This window comes from Raphanus sativus, chromosome 6 (genome assembly GCF_000801105.2).
Source record: "Raphanus sativus cultivar WK10039 chromosome 6, ASM80110v3, whole genome shotgun sequence".
Taxonomy (NCBI): domain Eukaryota; kingdom Viridiplantae; phylum Streptophyta; class Magnoliopsida; order Brassicales; family Brassicaceae; genus Raphanus; species Raphanus sativus.
The window spans coordinates 41,077,926-41,099,584 of record NC_079516.1 but is presented as its reverse complement, the minus strand read 5'-3'; the positions used below and the strand labels follow the sequence as shown (position 1 = coordinate 41,099,584).

General features: G+C 30.6%; 3 protein-coding genes and 1 long non-coding RNA gene across 4 annotated transcripts; 2 read left to right on the top strand and 2 right to left on the bottom strand.

Moving 5' to 3' along the window:
- Positions 1 to 236: 236 nt before the first annotated feature.
- LOC108808522 (spermidine coumaroyl-CoA acyltransferase) lies at positions 237 to 2,097 on the bottom strand. The gene is made up of 2 exons (XM_056987362.1): positions 1,470 to 2,097; positions 237 to 985 (listed from the first exon to the last, which is right to left on the bottom strand). The coding sequence occupies exons 1-2, from the start codon at positions 2,095 to 2,097 to the stop codon at positions 252 to 254; spliced, it is 1,362 nt and encodes a 453-aa protein (XP_056843342.1). The 3' UTR covers positions 237 to 251.
- A 7,417-nt stretch (positions 2,098 to 9,514) lies between these two features.
- Positions 9,515 to 10,355, top strand: LOC108810718 (uncharacterized). Its single transcript, XR_001943165.2, has 2 exons — positions 9,515 to 9,881; positions 10,000 to 10,355. It is a non-coding gene; the product is annotated as an uncharacterized LOC108810718 (long non-coding RNA).
- Positions 10,356 to 11,311: 956 nt separating this feature from the next.
- Positions 11,312 to 11,915, top strand: LOC108810097 (protein PSY2). Its single transcript, XM_018582227.2, has 2 exons — positions 11,312 to 11,470; positions 11,585 to 11,915. Exons 1-2 carry the CDS (start codon positions 11,383 to 11,385, stop codon positions 11,710 to 11,712), a joined length of 216 nt encoding a protein of 71 aa, XP_018437729.1. The 5' UTR covers positions 11,312 to 11,382; the 3' UTR covers positions 11,713 to 11,915.
- A 1,931-nt stretch (positions 11,916 to 13,846) lies between these two features.
- LOC108811351 (asparagine synthetase [glutamine-hydrolyzing]) lies at positions 13,847 to 16,997 on the bottom strand. Its single transcript, XM_018583395.2, has 10 exons — positions 16,839 to 16,997; positions 16,234 to 16,372; positions 16,033 to 16,128; positions 15,614 to 15,949; positions 15,383 to 15,544; positions 14,973 to 15,275; positions 14,762 to 14,896; positions 14,481 to 14,648; positions 14,292 to 14,399; positions 13,847 to 14,182 (listed from the first exon to the last, which is right to left on the bottom strand). The coding sequence occupies exons 1-10, from the start codon at positions 16,916 to 16,918 to the stop codon at positions 13,952 to 13,954; spliced, it is 1,758 nt and encodes a 585-aa protein (XP_018438897.1). The 5' UTR covers positions 16,919 to 16,997; the 3' UTR covers positions 13,847 to 13,951.
- Between the last annotated feature and the right edge of the window lie 4,662 nt (positions 16,998 to 21,659).

Sequence of the window (21,659 nt, the reverse complement as noted above, 5' to 3'; positions counted from 1 at the left end):
AAAAATCATAACAAACTTCAACCAAAAAAAAAATCAGAACTGGAAAACTAAAAGTACAACTCGGGGTTAATTTAGAACGTAGTTGTTTGTTCAAAATAGAATGAAAGCAACATCATGGAAATTTTACATTGTAGTGCATATTCAAAAAAAATTATAACTTTGTTTTGGAAATTTCTTTTTCGAGATTTTTTTTTATTTTAGCAAAAAAAAATATAGAATGAAAGCAACATCATGGACACAACAATCTATGGTCAGAGAGCCTTCAACTCTTCCTTGAACTTAGCCATCGCCTCCTTAGGAAGCGTTACCAGCACCCTAACGCCACCTCTCATCTCTGGAACCGCCTTTGACACCGGCAATAAAATCCAGAAAAGTGGCATTGTCGTCGGAATTAATGGTATTATATTCACCAAACCTCCCCAACCATCGTAATGTAAACCAATTTGCCGCCAATCGGAGAGTATCATTGACTCTATCCCTATGCTGAAGCTCTCAGGCCGCACCTTCACTCTTCCCGCAATCTCGCTAAGTTGCTCCCACACGTACCGCTTGTCAAGCGCCTTCCTCTTCGTATCCTTAATGAGTCTCACCACACTATACAATGGCGATTCGCTTAGCTCCTTAGCTTTTAATTCCACGGAGCCGTTTAGAATGGCATTTCCGTAGTAGCCTTGTGGTAACGGCGGCTCCATAATGCCGCGGATACTGATGGCTAACGCTAACCCCATAATATCATCTGGACTCATATTTAGGGCTCGGCAACGTGCTCTCCAGACATGGGCCGCAAGAATCTCCAGAGTTGTGACATCCATCTTCTCGTTCTCAATTGTAACTTGCTCCTCCTCTGAAACTGTCTTCTTGAGTTTCATAATATCTTCGGAGCTAATGGACAGAATCTCTCGGACCATGTCATCAGTAGACAGCGAAGAGCCGACGCTAGGCATATGAACATGGTCTCCTAGTTTTCCTATAATGTTGGAATGTTCTTTTTAGTCACAATTTTTGTTATGTTTTTATCAAATTTCGATTGTAATTAGCGGACATAAAAAGTCAAAACTCAAAACCTAAAGAGAACTTGTGACCATTAAAAAGACAATAGAAATGAAAAAAAAAGAGAAAAGAATAAAAATGAACAAAGTAATAGGAATGAATAAAAAATATATGTTGCTTATTATTCATTCCCAAATTTGATAAGTAATGTTTTTGTTATATAATTCATTAGAACTAGAGGAATAAAAACTAAGCATATGTAAAACTTATTGTTTATAATTTGCTATTCTTATTCATTCATTTGGTGTTGAACATAAATCACATTTTCATTTACGTGTAAACAAATATATGTTATGGAAATGTGAAGCTTTCAAGTTTTAACGTGACGTAGTACTTTTAACATGTAGCATAAATGCAAAGACTGGTGCTCAAACATGTCATATCATGAAAGTTATATATATTTAAAATTGGCTGCATACCGTTAAAGGTGAGCCGTTCTCGGTCCCATACGGGGATAACACTTGGTTCGGTCTTCCCGGAAGCAAGCTCGATCATTGTTCGGAAAAACTGGGCCACTCCAACACCATCACATACGGAGTGAGAGTGAGCCATTCCGATAGTTATTCCACCACATGCAAACTTGGTGATCTGGAAAGCCAGAGGGTCATATCCTTCACAACCTGTCACAGGGTCATAACAAGGCACGAGTTGGTAGGCTGCATCCCCGGCACTGTCCAAGTTATTGAGAGAAGCGAGTGTGCACGTGGCGGTTGCCCTTATAAAGGGAACTCCATCTTCGGCTTTGCAATCCAGCTGAAGTCTACTGTCCTCGGATTTTCGGTGAAGTTTCCCTGCGAGAGGGTAGTAGTAGAAAAGAGTACGAGAGAGGGCATCGCGGAGAAGAGAAGCCGGGTCTTTGTTGTCTTGATCTTCAAGATAGGGCATAGGGGCGTAGACGCATATGGTTTTCATGATAATTTCCATGAAAGGATCGTTGTCGATTGTGGAGAGAGACAAAGAGACATCAGGTGTTGGCTTTAAGGGTTTCACTAGTTCCACTTCTGATTTCTCAACGACCAAGGAACTTGAATTGTCTTCACTTGCCATGCCTATTATATTTCTCTGTTTGTGATTTGTTAGAACGTTTGTTTTGTGTGTGTGTATATATTTTCATTCGTGCACACGATGATGGTTCTTATATATGAGTTCCGGAACCATATTAAATATCTAGTTCCCTGTGTGATACCATATAAAACGATTCATTGAAAAATTCGCACTGCTGCCGTGGGGTTCATATTTCACTTGGTATAATCTGACACCGAAGATTGAATATTTTATATAAATAACTGATTCGAATTGAAAATGGGGAAAAGAAACGCGTGTGTTAATAATTATAATTGTTATTATTTAGTTATAATATTCATAACATGCATTCTAAATTAACTTGTTTGAATTTAGATAGTGACACATTTAACTTTAGGTAGGATAGCAACAAATATGTACATTTAACATCACTAAAAATGCATTTGCTTTTTGAAGGGTTTTATGAAATTTTCAGTAATTAACAGTGTTTTGCAGAATAGTATGGTGAAAATTAATAATTTTTGAGAAGTGACACAGCACCGAGAACGTTTTTAAAGTGTTCTACAAGATCTGTTTACATTAAACAACAAGTCGGCCATCAAATTTGGCCGTCGCAAGTCGCAACCTAGCGAATATAATTTAAACAAACCATGTTATGTAGAATATGATTAGCAAATGCTCTGTTGGTCCAGGGTGGCCAGGAAACGTGTGAAATGAGTGGTCAGGACGTCTGAAAGTCATAGAAATGTGGTGATGTAATGTTACATTATCGAGTATGCACCTGAAGAATTTCAGAGAAGAAGAGATATTAAATTGTGAATTTCTGTACATCTAATAGAATAGCAACTAGGTAGATATCCACGCCTGAGAGTATAAGGAAAATAATTAAATTTACATTGCATTTTCGTTCATTATTTTCATTTGAAATTATACAAAAGATGTACAATATGTAATGTCTAATCATAGGTATCCCCTATATATTAAAGGAGAAGCATTTTTAATGCTTTCCTTAAACGGTTTTCACCAGAATGCATGAGAAGCCTTCATTTCACGTGTCGCTCTGTGAGCGTTTTGAAGAAAAACGCAATATTTATTGCCTAACTTTCTTTCCTTTTTTGCTTATATTACACGGAACATGATGAATTTTTTTTTCATAGCTTTCTCGACGCAAACAAAAGCTTACAAACCTTTCACGCGAGTTACACTTTCACTTACGGAGAAGTCGGGTGAACTCGAGTTGATATTGAAGCAGGCCACTCTTTTTTAAGCTGACTGTCTCTCGAGTCTCGATGATCTCTTTTGCAAACTCGATACATATTAGGGACACTTAATGCAGTATGGTGCTCTGAGCTCATTGTGATCAAGAAGACAAGAAAACACGAACCAAGTTCCGTTAACAGTATGCTCTGACGGTGAATGCGAATGGCACCAATTTAAACTCGGTTTGACGTATCGTTATTTTCCCAGCATCTCCTTTCCACGATACCTTTTATTTCGTTTTCATTGGTATTATTAAAAATTTAGAATCACATTACCATGCACGCATATGGTTACTGTAATGAAGATATAGTCAATCAAAATGATCTTACCATAACGTCATGTCCTCTGTTATAATAACAGCCGGGGCTGGTTTGTATTGTCTTCTCCATGCTTCATCATGAATAAGACTGACTCTTGTGTTAGTGAGATCGATCGGAGATTGTAATTTTCCATTGTTACAAACTTTCCAATGATGATTTATTTTGCTCCATCCCTCTGGTCCTTTCTCTGGATTTTGCTCGTACATAAATGGTGTTTCATCGTCTGTTTCATAATTAAAATCATATGTATTAAATTATTATATAAGAAAAACTTGATTTCACAAAAGATAACATACCGGCTTCAGCATTATTAGCGATAGAAATATTGGGGAAATATAAATAGAGAAAAAACAACGCGAAAATAATAAGAGTTTTTGTGTTCGGATCCATTTGTGTTTTTTCTAAGTGTTCCTTTTTTTTTCTTTTGAGATTTTGCTTTTGATTACTGCTTATTATGCACTTGAGATGTTTTTAGAGATGAGCTATTTAAAAGGTTATATTTGTCGGCAGAGAAAAGAGAAAACGGATATGAGAGATCGTTAGATTGAGAAGAAGATGAAGTCAATAATGGTTGCAAACTTTGGATGTGATGCATGCAAATGATATATACACAGTGTGTGTTTTCAGGTTTATGACATTCATACATTACTAACGGCATCTTCATACATTACTAAGTTAAAGTTTCTATTAACTTTCTAAACGACATGGTTGTAATGAAAAAGATTAACTTTCACTCGCTAATTAAGGATGTGGCTTCTGGATCTCTCTCAACATCTCCGTGACAATTGCAGGCTCAAGTAGCAACCAATCTCAACTGTACGACGACAGACAAGAAGCTAGCGATGATGGAGATGGAGAAATCTTCAAGGAGGCATAGTAAAATCTAAACTGTGGTGGAGATCCTGCGACGGGTTCTACGATGCGATTGAGTTGATATTAAAAAACGGTTGCCAAGAGAAATGTATTAAACGTATGTATCCATGGTTGGGGGAATATAGCAAAACGAACCTTGAAGTGTTGGATTCTGATAGTCATGTTGACGTATGCATGCATGGTTGTTTGGGAGTACTTTGCTTTTTCTTTATAAGTTATATATAAAACTTAGACATGGCTTCATAATAATAAGCCGATGAGTGCTTCATAATAATTTCAGAAAAATAATATTAGATATTACAAAAAGTAGAAAAAGGCAATGGGTGCATGTCGTCGTCGAACATGTTAATTTTGACCCAGTAACTATATAATCGAAACCATATAACGAAGTCAAAATGATTTAGTCTAAACCAAAATACAAAATTGATTTAGTCTAAACTAATCTGAGTTTTATTAATTTACAGATATATTGATTTACCAAAATTTTATGTTTTAGATTGTACCCATTTTTTGAATATTTTTGTTTACAAAAAGTAATACATTTGACTTTCATATTGTTTAATTATTTTATTTGGTATATGTTTTTTATGTTGTTATGTGGTTTTCGATATAATTTTATTAAATATTATCAAAATATAGTAAAATGTTAAGAAAAATAGATGTATTTTCATCATGAATATAAAACCAATAATACAATGATTAGTTTGTATTTATATAAAAATATATATAGATATATTATTAATATATGATTTTAATGGGACTATATATTTACATGGAAATTTTTTAAATATTACTATCTTATTATTTTATCGATTTCTATCATATTTTACACATGTCCAAATTAAGACCGATAAAATTTATTAATTTATAAAAAATATTAATTTATCGAGTATTAATTTATAGAGATTATGCTGTAATTATCTTTTTGAAATGTATGTTAATAAATATTAAAAAATATTTAGTTATTAATTATATTATTTTTAGCTTGTGTAGGAAGTTTATATAAGTAAACAAATCGTATTCAAACAGAAAAGTATTATAGAAAAACAATAAATGTAGTCGGTTGAATAAGGTAATACAAAGCCTGCCTATGAATTTTTACTTTAGACTAACGAATTTTAAACCTTGCAAATAAAGTTTAGTAATTATTTTGGTTACCTTATATGTGTTGTCAATATTTTTATTATTAATATATTTTCTATTAATTTGTGATATTGGAAAGTTATATTAATGCAATATATCGAAGAGTAATTACTAGGGGTGTTCAATCCGGATATCAATTTCGGTCCGGGTTTTTTTTCGGTTTTTCGGTATTTTGGTTAGTAAAATACAATTATCATTCTAAATCCATATTTTCTTCGGTTCGGTTCGCTTTATATACCATTGGTTTTTGGTTTATTCGGTTTTATACAAAAAAACATAATTATTTAGTTTGAGATCATATTATATAAATTTTAGAGTCATTTTGTCAATGCAATCATTTATTACAAAAAATATTATCTATTCAAATAAAAGAACAAAAAATAAAAACGCTTCTACCATCAAACAAAATAACTAAATCTAGAATTAAAATCAAAATTAGAAATTTTGAAAATTAAAATTAAAAATAAAACAGAAGCATGGAAGAAAATCTTTTTCTACTCATCCATATTTAGTGTTCATCAAAATCAAGTTTCTTCGAGTGAACATGAAACTCTTTTCTTTTATAGATAAGAAATAAAGTTATGAATAATTTTCACTAATTGTTATCGATCAAACTTATAATCTTCAGATCAATTTAGTCAATCTCCTATATATTAAAAGAGAAGTATTCAATATTTTAGCTATGACATGTATCATCACTTGAAAGCTTCTAATTGAATTCTCTAGAGAAATATGTTAGTCTATTAAACATATATTATATACTTCTCATTAAACTAACCATGAAATTAATTAGCAATTTACAATTAATATTATTCATTCTTGCATTAAATAAAGATACGGAACTACCAAAAATGAATCCAATATACATTTTACAATTAATGATTTTAATGATAAGTATTTGATGGAAATCTACATATCCTCTATTGTTTTAATGATATATTGTTAAAATAAATTAAATAATCATATTAATCATGTTATAAAAATGTATATTTTTGTATATGTTATATTTGAATTTTTTAAATGACTATTAATCATGAAAACTGTTAAAAATCTCACATCGGAAATTTTGTAATTTATGGTTTTAATTTTTTTGTTATAATAAAATACAAATGATCATAAAACTATATAAATAAAAATTACATTTAATAGATATTGAAATTAATATATAGATATATATATACACGGCTATATATATATATATACACGGCTATATATATACATTAATTTGAATATCTATTAAATGTAATTTTATTAATGGTGGTATGATCAAGGTTAGTATTCAACGATTATTAAAATATACATTTTATTCCGCGCAAGTGCGCGGGTAATCACCTAGTGTAGTATGTATAAGAAGACTTGGATTGCGAATTTTTTTTCACTTATTCTTATCCAAATATAATCTCTTTAAATTAATATTCTATAAATTAATATACATTAAAAATATCTATAAAATATAAAATCTCTATAAAATAATATAATTTTATAGTTCAAAATTGAATTTTTGGTTCAATTAGTATATCGATAAATTAATATTTCTATAAATTAATTAAAAATTACAGTTTTGGTGTAAGACAATATTATTAATTTATAGAGGTTTGACTGTACACCGATATGAAATATATAGAATTTTGACTTTCTCAGATTGATGCACTCACACTTCTCTTACCAACATGAATTAATAATAACTCATATTTTGATTTGCCATGTGCACAATTTCTTCAGTAATAGAATTCCTTATTTGATAGTGTATATTATAGATGTTATATTTGTCATTCTTTTTTTTGTCAACTATGGGATGTTATATTTGTCATTCAACTTTTGTTCTATACCACTTTGTTTATTGGAAAATTGCCAAAAGAAAACAAAAAAATTAGGTTGTTGTCCCTTTGGTATAAAATTATTTTGTCCATTTTTTCTTCTTTTTGTCCTTTGTATTTCTGAAAATTAATGAAATAAATAATTTTGTGAATCAAAAAATTATTAAAAATATAAACAATTAATAAAACACCTATATACATAAGCTGGTAATTTCTTTTTATTTAAAAAAATTGATAAATATTTTTTTTTAAAATACATCATACTAAAAGTAAAATGCGTCTTCTACAAAAAATGGTATAGTAGAAAACAATTTCTAAAATAAACATGTTCATCTACTTCTTTTAGAACGCTCATTCTACTATTTACTAAATTTCTAAATAAGAGGAATGCACATTCTACTAATCATAAATGTATCTACTTTCCTTCCGAATGCATCTTCTACTTTTATAAAGTATTTTAAATTTTGGGAATGTGTTTTTTACAATGTACTCTTACGTCTACTCAAATTAGAAAGTGTATTCAGGATTTTTATCATTCTTCTAAACTTTTAGAAGACGTTTTTTACGGATAAGAATACATGATTTTTTACGAAAATTAATGAAATTTCAGTTAAGGAAATATTCCAAAAATCTCCTAAAAAATATTTTAACTTCCTAAAACGTTTATGATCGATTTTACTTGTGAAAAAATAGTTTTCATTTTTTTCTTCATCAATCTATGATATCTCTATAGTTTGTCTTGTGATTTTTACAAACTCTTGTTCTATTTTTAAAAAAAGTTTAATAAAACTAAAAAACGTTTTAAGGTTTTCATAAAAAAGACTTTGTAAACATTTTATAAAGTTTATTTAATTTTTTTTACTATATGTTTATTTATATAAAGTTCACAAAGTTTACTTTTATTAAAATTTTATGAAAAAAATAAATATTTTCTTTTTATTATAAAGTTTGATAAAATTAAAAAAATTACAAGCATTCACTACAAGAAATATGGGTTTTAATAGCAGACCGGGATAGCGTTTTTTTCAATTGTGCTATAGTTGATATACCTCTTACTTTTAGATAGCGTTTGCGAAAATGGAAACGCTATGTTAAGTTATTCCGATTTTTATCTCTCCAGAACACTTTTCGAATATAGTATACATAGCACTTTTAGTTTTGAAACGCTATGTATGACTAAAGCGGAAAAGTAATTGATTTTCCCTCTCAACTTTGTTTCACTTTCCCTCTAACTCTATTTTATTTGCCTCTAAAAATTATAAATCCTAAACTCTAAAACCCTAAACTCTAAAACCAAAATTTTTTAACACAACCCCTAAACTCTAAACAAAAACTTTAAACTTTGATATTTTAACATCAAATCCAAAATCTATCTTCAATCTTAAATATAACTCAAATTAATATTTTCAAAAATTAATCTCAAATCTTAAATCAACACCCCAAACCTTTAAACCCTATATTCAAACCTTTATTCTAAACTCCAAATTTAAAAACTAATCTTAAATAAATCCTATACCCTAAATTCCTTCTAAAAATTTTAAAACTCTAATCTTTTCTGTTACTTAACTTCAAATCTAATGTTTAAAATCTTAAATCTAAAACGAAAACATTATGTTTGTACTTTACATAAATGTATTTTAAGCTTATTTACACATGTATTTTACATAAATGCCTTTTATACAATTTCTTATAAAAGTAAAATATAATACTTTCATATTATAACTTCGAATCTTAAATTTAAACTCAAAATTTATTCTTTTAGTCTTAATATATAGTATTTTTATTTGTCAATCAAAATTCTATACCCTAAACCCTAACTTCAAACATAGACTATGTATCCACTGAATATAAACTTCAAATTTAAATTTAATAGCCTTTCAAAAAAAAAATCACCAAACTCTAGATCATAAAAATATAAAATCTAAATCATAAAACAAATAATAAATTTAAAAAAAAATTGTTGCTTTTTTATGGTCATTGATTGAATTTAATCTAAAGGTTAAAATTATTATTTTGTTAATCTTCTACCTTATCTCTCATTGGTTAGTTTTTTTTTTCAAAGATCCAATTTTTAGCCATTGATGAAATGTAATCTAATGGCCACAATTAAATCTCTTTCTTTCTCCCCTAATCTTTTTCATTTATCTTCTCCTATACAAAAACAAGAAACCCTTCGCTGACCCACAAACAAAAATTTAAAAAAAAATAAAAAACCTATACGACTTTTTCTCCTTCAAAGATCAGTCCTTCTCTCCAGATCCCTTCTCTTCAAGATGAGCGACGACTTTTCTCCTTCTTCACCACTCCCGACGATTCCGACTTCTCCTCCGCCACGGATACTCCCTCCACGCTGATGGCTCCGCTTCTCTGCCGGGATCTTCAAGGTTACGATTAGGTGTGTATTTCATCCGAATCGACCTCCCAGTCTCGAGGCCAGACTGCATCTCTCCCATTCGCCATCAACTCTTTCTCTCTCTCTCATTGTTTGATTCTGATTTTATTTTTGTTCTTAGATGCCTGAAACGAGACAGAGGTGATGTGTGTTGCGGAGATGAAAGAGGAAGAAGAGGATGCGGCAAGGTGGATGGGACGAGCTTGCGGTGATGGATGCGGCGGAGACGATGACTCGTCAGATCTGAAGAAGCTGTAGTGTGAAGATGGAAGAAGTTAGCCGTGGTGGTGGAGCCGAGCAAGAAGAAGAAGAGAGAGGTGGCGGCTCTATTAGGTTTAGACATTTTAGGTTTAGTTTTTTTTTTTTTGGTTTAGCTTGGTTTAGTTTTTTTTGGTTAGCTTGGTTTAGTTTGTATACCGGTCTATAAATATGTAACTAATTTTGATATTTAAAGTTTTTAAAATATTTTTATTTTTATTTTTTTATTTGTATTTTGTATTTTTTATTTTTATTTTTAATTTTTAATAATACAAACAATAGCCGAAAAGATATGCTATTTAATTGCAAACAGAATAACGCTATAATATATAATAATAAGATAGCAAAGCAAAAAACCGCTATCTAATGTCCATGATCTATTATGACGGGCGATGATACAGAATTTAGCGTTTTTCGTCCGCTAATAAAAGCCTTTTTTCTTGTAGTAATTTTAAACTTTTTATAAAATATATATCATATAAAGTTTGTTTAAAGTTTTTATTAAAAACTTTTTGTAAAGTTTTATTTTTATTTTTGTAAAATTTACAAATTTTATTTTATTAAAGTTTTATCAAAAAAGTTTTAAATTTTTTATAAAAATAAAAATTTGTAAACGTTTTCTATAAACTTTATTTGGTGTTTTTATTAAAATTATTTTGTAAATTATTCTTATTTTATAAATTTTATGCATTTTATTTTTCTTAAAAGGTTTTTAAAAAGTTTTATTTTTGTTTTCCCTTTTTAAAACGTTTTTAGTTAATTTAAAAAATATTAGTTTAATTAGATTAATCAAGAGTTATTTTTAGAATTATGAAAAAAATTATACTAAATGGACAACTAAATAATGGTTTTATACTATAAGGACAACCATGCTGAATTTTTGTTATGTTTTGGTAATATTCCCTTGTTTATTTATGAACAACATTTGTTCCTCTGATCTATTTGCTATGTAACACAACACAAAATGTAAGGCGCAACTGCGTAACCAGGCGAAGCCGATATGAAAGGTCTAACCAGGTGTCATTATCTCCTTGGTCGTCTTCTCTGGACATTAATATCCCATCTCCCAAACTAACACTCTTCTTTAACACACACACCTACACAAAAAGGCAGGATTTAATGTTTAGTCTCTAGTTCACGTGAAAAACAGGTTGCAATTGGATACACACCGCATATTCAATTTTAGTATCATCATATCACATCTATAAGTATATATGACGCATATGTCTACCCAAACCAAACCGAGATGAGTTTTGGAGTTCGTCTTCTTCTGTTTCTCATACTAACCCTTCCACTTGTTACATCCTCTGGCCGCAACACTCTTTCTGTTTCAGGTTCCATATCTTTTTAATTAATTTGTCTTCTTCTTTAAGTTTTGATCCGTTAAATTATAATGTTCTGATTCTGTTTTTGGTTTAACCAAAGTTAAATTGTTTTTTATTTGTTAGGAATTGGGAAGACAAGGGTAGCAAAAAGATTATTGATGGAGAGCACCGAGGATTATGGTGATCCATCTGCAAACACCAGACACGATCCCAGCGTTCCAACCAATGCAAAGGCTTACACAACACCTTAAAAGTCGTTGATTTTACTTGTGTAGTGTAATCTATATGTTGAATAAATATGTAATAGTATCTGCTTTGAGCGAGTTGAATTACAGTCATCTGAGTAGCAAATATGCAAAATCTTGTGAAGACCATGTAAAGATATGTATCAATCCAACAATTTGGGGACAATAAGGCATGGTTTTGTGTTAACACAAAACAACACGTTTTGGTACATTAGCTTTTGAAAAAAAAAAACATTTTTGTGTTTATTCTATTCAGCTTGGGTTTCAGAATCTTCTAGCCAGAGATTATTGAGTGTCTATCACGTTTAATTCAGGAAAATCCGCTTCTAGCATATTCGTCATGGTTACTGTAGTAACTGCAGTGCAGTTTCCCTGTGACCAAAATTATTAAGAAAAAGAACCTATGAATGTGCAGCTCCTACAGTACACATCAGTGTACCAGTGCAGATCCTACAGTACACATCAGTGTAGCACGTCAGGTCCACATTTATGCTCAGGGTTACAAAAGGGGTCATTCAACAGGAATTGAATGATGTTTCAAGAAATGATGCAGCTGACAATACAAGACCTATTTCCTAGAAACTTTAAAACGATAAGGAGATTTCACATTTCATGAATAATTTTTTTGTGAAAACAAGCACAATCACATTTTTTCATATCATATTACAATACATATCATTTAAATAAGACTAGATCATGACCCGCGCGATCGCGCAGGTTTTATTTTTGTTTTAACACATAAAATAGATTCTATAATAGTTAATACAATTTGGAGTTTGTCCTTTTTACATAATGTGGTTTTATATAATTTCGAGTTTGTCCAAAACATGTTGTTTAAGAACAATGTTATAACTGTTTCTTGTATTAATAGTTTTTTTCGTTGGTGTATAAGAGATATAACTGTGCGGTGAAAAAAATACTAATATAATATTAACCAATACGATTTGATTTTGACATTGTGCTTTTTAAGAGTTTTTTTTTAAATGTTTTATGATTGTCCAATGAATGATGAATGTGAATGCAAATACTTATATACACATTTTAGTGGGAGGAAATGAATTTTTTCTAATCTATTAAATTACATATAATAAATACAAAATATCATGACACCAAAATTTTAGGTATAGTAGAATAAACTTGGAAAATGGGATTTTCCATATTCATGATTTATTAAATCTGTCAATTTGATTGTGAATATTTGATTGTAACCGAGATTTTAGGCCTAGTAGACTCAACTTGGTGAAGAGGTTTTTCTGCAACCGATTTTTTAAAGTATAAATTGATGTTCTGTTATTGAAATAATAGTATACGATTAGTATATTCTATTTAGTGTATATTCAAAGCAAACCTTGATTATTTTAGCATCAAATAAAATATATTCTGATATCTTTAGTATTGAGTTTCAAAAGTTTTGTATCAAGCTATTTAAAATTTAAAGATTCATCAGTATTTGATGCCAAATAATTGTTTTTTTTTTAATTCAAAGAGGTTTTGTGTTTAAGATAATTATAGTTTGATGATGGGAGGAAACATATTCTTAAGTTTTTTGGTTAATTGAATCGATTGGTTTAGGAGATAACTGGATCAAGATAGTCAAAATTATATAATGACAGGCTAAGGATTCGTGTAATATTAATATTTTTTTGTCAACCTACTCTTATAATATTTGTATTTTTAATAACATGTGTAATATTTATTTTTATTTCTATCTATTTATATTTTTATTTTTAAGAATTCAGACTCGTGTAATATTTATATTGGAGACATTTATTGTATTCATTTGACTAATAATAAAAGAGAAGGATTGTTATATTTGTACTAATGATATAATATAAATATGATAATGTTAGTATACTTAAACGAAAGAATATATATTTTGTTAAATATATGTATATAATGTAAGATATAGATCTTATAGTGGAATTAAATGATAGATGATTAATATTGAATTCTTTAGGGAAATATTTAAATGAAAGGTTAGACTAAGAATAATAATGTGATGTCCAATTTAAAAATCTATCTAGAAGAAGTTATAATGTTTCTGTTTTAATAAGATAGATTGGTGTACATCGATTTTGAAGAAACAGTACATTCGAATCTTTGCTAAAAGTACAAGAAAATTAATTTGTACATCCATATCTTCCTTAGGAACAGGAAACCAATTTTATTTTGAAATCATACAAAAACACTTAAACCCATTAGGACAACTTTAAAATACTCCAATTCCCCCATATATCCTTCAAACTCATGTCTGAATAACAACTTCTTGTCCCATCATCATTGGCATGTCGTCAATTGCCTTATGTGGCGGCAAGGGCAATGCCACTTTGCTACCGTCGTAGGCCGAGAGGTGGACTCCAATCGCAGCTCTTCCCGATGGATCCATATTGTTGGACCAGCTTGCATCCCACTCCACGGCTTTTGCCGTCGAGCAGGCCACGGTCGCACCTCCAGGAACAGTTAGCCTTGCCGAGTTCTGCGCAAAAATAAAATATCAGCTCAAAAGTTTGTAAATTTGCTAAAACAAAAGAAGAAAAAAAGACTTTCCATTACATTATTTGAATATTATAGTATAAGAGTCTTACCTGAGGGAAGAACCTCTCAAAGATCATTCTGTAATAGTAAGCTTCTTTGGTTAGTGGGGTGTTGTGAGGGAAGATATATGCGGCGTTGGACATCATCTTGTCATTGACCTAAAAACAGACCATAAATAATTAAGATCTAGATAGAAATTTAGCTAGAGAGAATGAGACATTAGATCTTTTGTGTAATACATTTTCAGCAGCATGGGCTTTGAGGCCATCGATCCAGCTGTAGCCAACACCATCACTAAACTGCTCTTTCTGTCTGTAGAGAATGTGTTTTGGTAAATAAGGACGTTCTTCATCGTCAAAGGCTCTCCTTAGAACCCACTTCTCGATCCTCCCTTCCTCTGGTTTGATCTAATAAAATCCCATATAGAAAAGTTTGTTTAAGCGAGTGTACGTTAGCTTGTGAAAAAAAAAAAAAACGTTAGCTTGTGAAAGAAGGAAGGTATTTGAGTTTTCGTAGTTACCATCTTGGATTCAGGGTCGAGAGACATAGCGGTGTTGATAAACTCTTTGTCTAGAAAAGGGACACGCGCCTCTAGACCAAAAGCAGAGGTAGCTTTGTTGGCTCTTAAACAATCGTACTTGTGAAGAGCCTTGATCTGCAAGGCATCGCATACAAAGAGTTATAAAAATCATTCCTCTTTGGTAGTGTTTATTTGTGATTACAGATGATACCTTGCGACATGTTTCTTGGTGAAACTCTTGCTTGTTAGGTGCCTTGTGGAAGTAAAGATACCCTCCAAAGATCTCATCAGAACCTTCACCGGAGAGAACCATCTTAACACCTAGAGACTTGATTTTCCTGGACATTAAGAACATGGGTGTGCTAGCTCTAATAGTCGTCACATCATATGTCTCGACATGGTAGATCACGTCCTCGATCGCATCAATCCCGTCCTGCACCGTGAAATGGAACTCATGGTGCACCGTCCCCAAATACTCCGCCACTTCTTTCCCCGCCTTCAAGTCTGGCGAGCCCTAAAGTAAAATAAAAGGAGATTAATTTAAATAATAATATTAAAAAAACATTGCAATCTCATGAAACTCTGTTTTTATAAACAGAGGAACTCTGATCTATATCTCACCTCAAGACCGACGCAAAAGGAATGGAGCTGAGGACCCCATCGCTTAGCGGCCTTAGTACCGGCCAAGTGACGTGCAGTGATGGATGCAACAAGAGAAGAATCAAGACCCCCAGAGAGCAAAACTCCAAATGGAACATCAGTCATCAACCGCTTAATCACAGCCTAAAGAAAGAAAAAACATGTTAGTTGCGAGAGATCTTTTAATTGGATGCAAAGGTTAAATTTTCTTACGTCTTCAAAGGCGCGTCTAATTGCGAGAGGCTCATAAGGCGTGGAAGGAACAGATTCATTGAACCAAGGAGGATTGTACCATTGCTTAAACCCTCCTCCTGATTTGCTTGAATACAAATGACCTGGTGGGAACGCTTCGAAATGCTCACAATCTTCGTGTAAGCCTTTCATCTCCGAAGAGACCCAGAGAGATCCGTCTAATCCCCAACCAATGTAGAGCGAAGTGACACCAACCGCGTCACGAGCCACCATGAATGAGTTATCTCTTGTGTCCAGCAACACAAAGGAGAAGATTCCATCCAACATATCCACAAAATTCTCACCATGCTCCTCGTACTATGTCTCCAAAATACGATCAGATCAGATCAAGAGATAACAAGTTACTTAGCAAAAGCCAATCAAAATGAAATCACACATACCAGGTGAGCAATGACGTCACAGTCACTACCGGTGTGGAACTTGTGATTCTTCAAACCCTTTCTCAGCTCCTCATGGTTATAAATCTCTCCATTCACCTTCCAACAAAACGAAGAACAGAAAATAGTCAGCTTCCAAAAAAAATATCAAAAGAATCATAATGACTCCATGGATTTAACATGTACGTAGTTCTTGAAGCGTACCGTGACAACAATGGACTTGTCCTCGTTAAAGAGAGGTTGATCACCGGAAGCAGGATCGATGATAGCAAGACGTTGATGGGCCAAGTAATTGCCACTGTTCTGATATATTCCACTCCAGTCAGGTCCTCTGTGCCTCAATCTATAACCAAAATATTTCAAAGAAAAATTAGTTAAAAGACTAAATATTTTTTAAAAATGGTTTTATTTGTCAGAATTATTCAACAAACAAATAAACAAAGAAAGTTTCGTTTTCTTATTTTTTTTCTGAGAGATCTCTCATAGAATATTCAAAAGGGACAGACGTTTGATTTGCTCAAGCATCATTTCTGTCGCGTTCAACGAAAAGGTTACGAAAATGAACATATTAATAAATGGTATTAGATCACGTAAATCTTTCATCATAATAACTGAAACAAACATAACTTTATAGTTTGCAAAAAGGAAAAAAAACATAACTTTCATGGTTTGTGTATTTCGATGTTCTAACACCAAACAAATCATAATGTGATTTGCCGATTTTGAGTTGTTTTAACGTGACAACCCATTTTTTTTTCCTATTTTAAAGAATCGAAATAAAGAAAAAAAGCAGAGGAAAGTTTTATTGCCTGCGAGAAAGCTCAAGAACACGAACTCTCTTGGCCTGAGAATCATCGGAGCATCCTAAAACGGCAAGAATTCCACACATTTTTCTTGTTTGTTCGCAAAATAATATTATTGGTATTTGCTTGTTTGATGTCTTGTTCTCTGCGACCGATTGCTCTATTTATAGAGTCCAAGCGGCGACGTGAAGTCGCGTTTCGTGTGAAGGGGCCAATTTTATTTTTACTCGTAACCGGATAAGAACCGGGTAGCTGTTGCCACGTGTTGTTTTTCCGGCTGATTGGAGTATTTCTTTCGGTTTCGCCGGTTTATTCTAGTTTTAATAGTGAGGCAGTTCCGGTTTAGGTTTAACCGGCTGAGTCAGCACTGGATAGATACTTGATCTGACGTTGGAAAATATTTTAAATGACTCTTCCGATTGATTTAGAATCATACACGTGGTATCTGGAGAATGGTTGATCGTAGATAAGCATTTTGCTATCCTAAAACAGTATATAAATTCAGATTGAAATGTTTGTAATAGATTTCAGTTCACACAATATATAAGCATTTTCTGTAGCCTATCTTTTTTTAATCGGACGAAACGAATGGGCTTTTTTTACTTATCTAACTAGTTTAAGATCCACATCTTACAAAAAATAAATATATAAATTATTTTTACGTACATTATTATTTATTTTACATTTTTACGTGTTATAAAATAAAAAATAAAAAATATATATTGAATAATTGAGAAATAAATAGGAATGAATTATAAATTCTTCGTATATTCATTCCTAGTTATCAATTATAACTATGAATGAATATATAAATTCCTCGTAAGATCTACGACGAACTTACAAGCAATCACTTTTTAATCCTTCATGAGACATTACAAAGAATAATCAGTTTCTGTAAATTTGTCGTAACCACTATATAACTTAGAAATATCACGACTACTTTACAATAAAATATTCACGAGGTGTTTACATGACACACTAAAATACATATAGATTGTGTTTAAGATGAAATGTTTCATCGTAACACTAACGAAGAATATACGACAAAATATATGTTATGACGGACTATTTACGGCGAAACCTTGATCATAGTTTATTTGTCGTGATACTAACTTGATTCATTGATATTTTTTTTTCATCGAGATTCAGTTGAAATGGAGATGTTTTTTCTTGTTCATGAATGGGCTTATTCCTTTTCTTATTCTGTTTTTAGGTTTATGCTCTACTCTGAGTAAAAGAAAAAAATTATCCGATTTTGATTTGTACATAGGACAAATGAACCAAATATTGCATCTTTTTTTTTACTACTATTTATCACAAATTAAATACAAAAAATAACCTTTATAATGCCTATATTTCTATAGTGCAAATTAAAAAAGAATGCTATACAAAATATTTGATGAAAAAATGTTTTCTAAACTTTAGAAATTCTATATCAAAATACAGCTAAATTTTAAAAATGTTTCACATTTTCACATGTAGAAATACTAAAGTTTTCTACTTAACTTGTAATAGCATTAAGGTGAAAGGTTATTTGATGATAAAGTAATACTACCTATGTTTCATAATAAGTGTTATTCTAATATTTTTCTTTGTTACGTAAAAAGTGACGTTTTACAATTCCAATACAAAACATACTTATTTTCAGTTAGAAACTAATTGCAAACTGCAATGATTTTATAAATAATTTTATATATCTCAAATACAATAGTATTTATCTCAAACTGCATTGATCATAGATGTATAATTAATATTCCCTCTGTATTAATATAAGTGGTGTTTTAGGATTTTTATTTTGTTTCAGAATAAGTGAAGTTCACACTAATCTAGATAAATTTAATTGTCATTTGAAATCTCTAGCCAATTACAAAATAGTGTATCTTTTTTTAATTGGTTGAACTAGTATTATTTAATACTATTTTTATACAACCAAGACAAATCACATAAAATTTTGTGGTTTCTTAATCTTTGTGAAAAAACCTTAAAACTCACTTATAATGATACAGAGGAAGTAACATGTTATATATATTTCCGTCACTTTCTAATCAGTGTAAAAAATGTTAAAATGAAACTTATTTAGAAACGGAGGAAGTACAAACAAATAGCTAAATATAGTAAGTTGTACTTTGTCTGGATTGTGTGGAATTTACACAAAATGAAAATAGGTGATTGGGTCGAGAAAATAGATGATTGGGACAAGAACTTTTTCCTTATACGCTTCAGAGTTTAAGGGATAGGTAGATGTGTATACGAAAATTAAATCGGGACCTGTAACTTCTTTTTGCAATTTATATTCTGCCAAAACCTGTTTTCTGTGTATAGTAAGAAAAATTATATATATAATTACTTGTGAGATTGGACATGTGTTTTGGAGTTGGTCGAGATTTAAAACCGAATCGAGAGACTGGTTTGTATGATACTTCTCAAAATGAACAAAAGAGAAGTATTCGAGTATATCCACAAGTGATAGTATAATATAAGTATCTGTTTTTTATATAACTGATTACATGTGCAGACATCGCACATGCCTCCCACGTTGTTACAATGTGCAAGGTTGGGAAAGATGATTCTCTTTAGAACCTCGGAAATAGGATAAACGCTAAATCAGAAATATCACAAAAAAAAGAGGATAAACGCTAAATCAGAAATATCACAAAAATATTTTACATATATATCTAAGAATACAATAAAATTAGGTAATAATCCGTGCCTTACACGGGATGAAATTATTATTTTGTTATTTTTAAAATAAAAAATTAAATCTGTTTAATCTTGATATTGGTTCTGTATTACATTGTATTTTTTGTTTTTAATCTCCTAAAATATAAATATCATTCTATATTTTGTTTTATTCGGTTAAAATGATCGAGATTATCATTTTTTGATGATAAATCTAAAATTATTATTATTTATTTGATTTTATTTTATATGAAATTTAAACAGATCTTATGTCCAACTAATGGTTTCATTCTTTTTAATTTCTAAACGTTTGTGAAATCAAATAAAATCTAAATAATAGTTGAATAAAAATCCAATATTATTTGTATTATTTGTACATATAATTTTGGTGACATTTTAAGATTATTTATTTTATATAAGATAATCTAATATTATTTGTGTTGTTTGAACTTTCATATATATCAGATATAATATAAAAAGTTGTATATTTATACTCATAGATATTAATTTTTATTTAGTTTAGTAATATAAATTTTGATTAATATACAGCTTTTTATATTATGTCTAACATATATGAAAGTTTAAACAACACAAACAATATTATATTATCTTATATAAAATACATAACCTTCAAATGTCACCAATATTGTTTGGACATACAAGTTGTTAACATATTTTATCTAAAAAAAATCATTAATTTGAAAATATTCGTTGGAAGGATCTGTACATATGTGCTGAGTCAATAGACATAAAAGATATATTTTGTATATACCATTCAGTTGCTTTAGAACTTAGCCTACGGAGCTAGTATGTTTGGAGAAATTACAAAATCTTGCTTGATAGTTTTACTCTGGAAAACAAACTGGAGTGAGATTTCCATAACTAATTAATGTTACAAAGGCAAGGGATGAGCAAGATGAATGTAAGAACTATTGTCTGTCAGCTTTTTTCCGGAAAAACAATATTGTCTGCCGTGATTACTGTTATCAAGAACTCAAACGAGGGATTCAACACCAAGATTGGCTTACTAATATACAACATAGAGTTTAATCTTTTATGTACTTTGTAGGTATTTAAAAGTCCAAACGAACTTAGTATAATGTTCGCTAATTAGAATAAGAAACTTTTCATTTCAAAACTAATACTCCCTCTGTTTCTAAAAGATTCATGTTTTAGAAAAAAAAATTGTTTCAAAAAGATACATTTTCTACATTTTCAAGACATTAATTAATGAAAAATTGTATATTCCCAAAAATATAATTGTATTTACTAAAATCTTATTGGTTCAAAATTTTGGGGAATTGTTAATTAATAAAAACAATGCATTGGTAACTAAAATTTTATGTTTTTCTTAATAAGTGTGAAAAATCTAAAACATGAATCTTATAAAAACAGAGGGAGTACACAATATAATAAAATTTTGTAAAGAACTTCATAAAAATATAATTGCAGAAAATATTAAAATGTTTATGGTCATTAAACCTCTGAAACATAGTAAAGCAAATATAGTGCTATTTTGCTGATCAACTTTCAATCAGATCATATCGATCAAGAAATTGAATAACTTTTTTTTTTATCAAATTACTCTTTTTTTTAAACACCATCAAATTACTTATATCGAGATTTTTTTGAACGGTTCTTGGTCTCTTTTCAAGCGTCGTCGCCTTGAAATCCTCTTCTATTTCCTTCTTCTACAGCTTCACGGAGAACTATGGCCGCAACGTCACCTTGGCTTCCACCACTCTGCCTCTTTCCTTCACGAACCTCGTTGAATCATCTAGAGGTTATTACAAAACCATCATTAAATCTTTTAAATTGCAGCAATTAATAGACAATGGTGAAATAATTTAGCTCCCGAATAATAACGAACCCATGTCTGAGTGTATAATAAATAGCCTTATTCTCGTAGACATTGTTTGAACTGAATTGACTTGGAAATTTGTTGCCATGAGCAAGACTTGGTAGATTTTGATTTCCTTGAGCTTGTAGAATATAGTGTTCGCTTGCAAATTGTAGATTTAGCTATGTTCTGAGATGTCCTGCAATAGATTAAATTTGATTATTAAAATACCCTTTTTAAAATACTCTGACTAATAGATTAGTATTTTTCAAATTTTCTAACCGTCTAAGATAGTTGTAGGTGTCCTG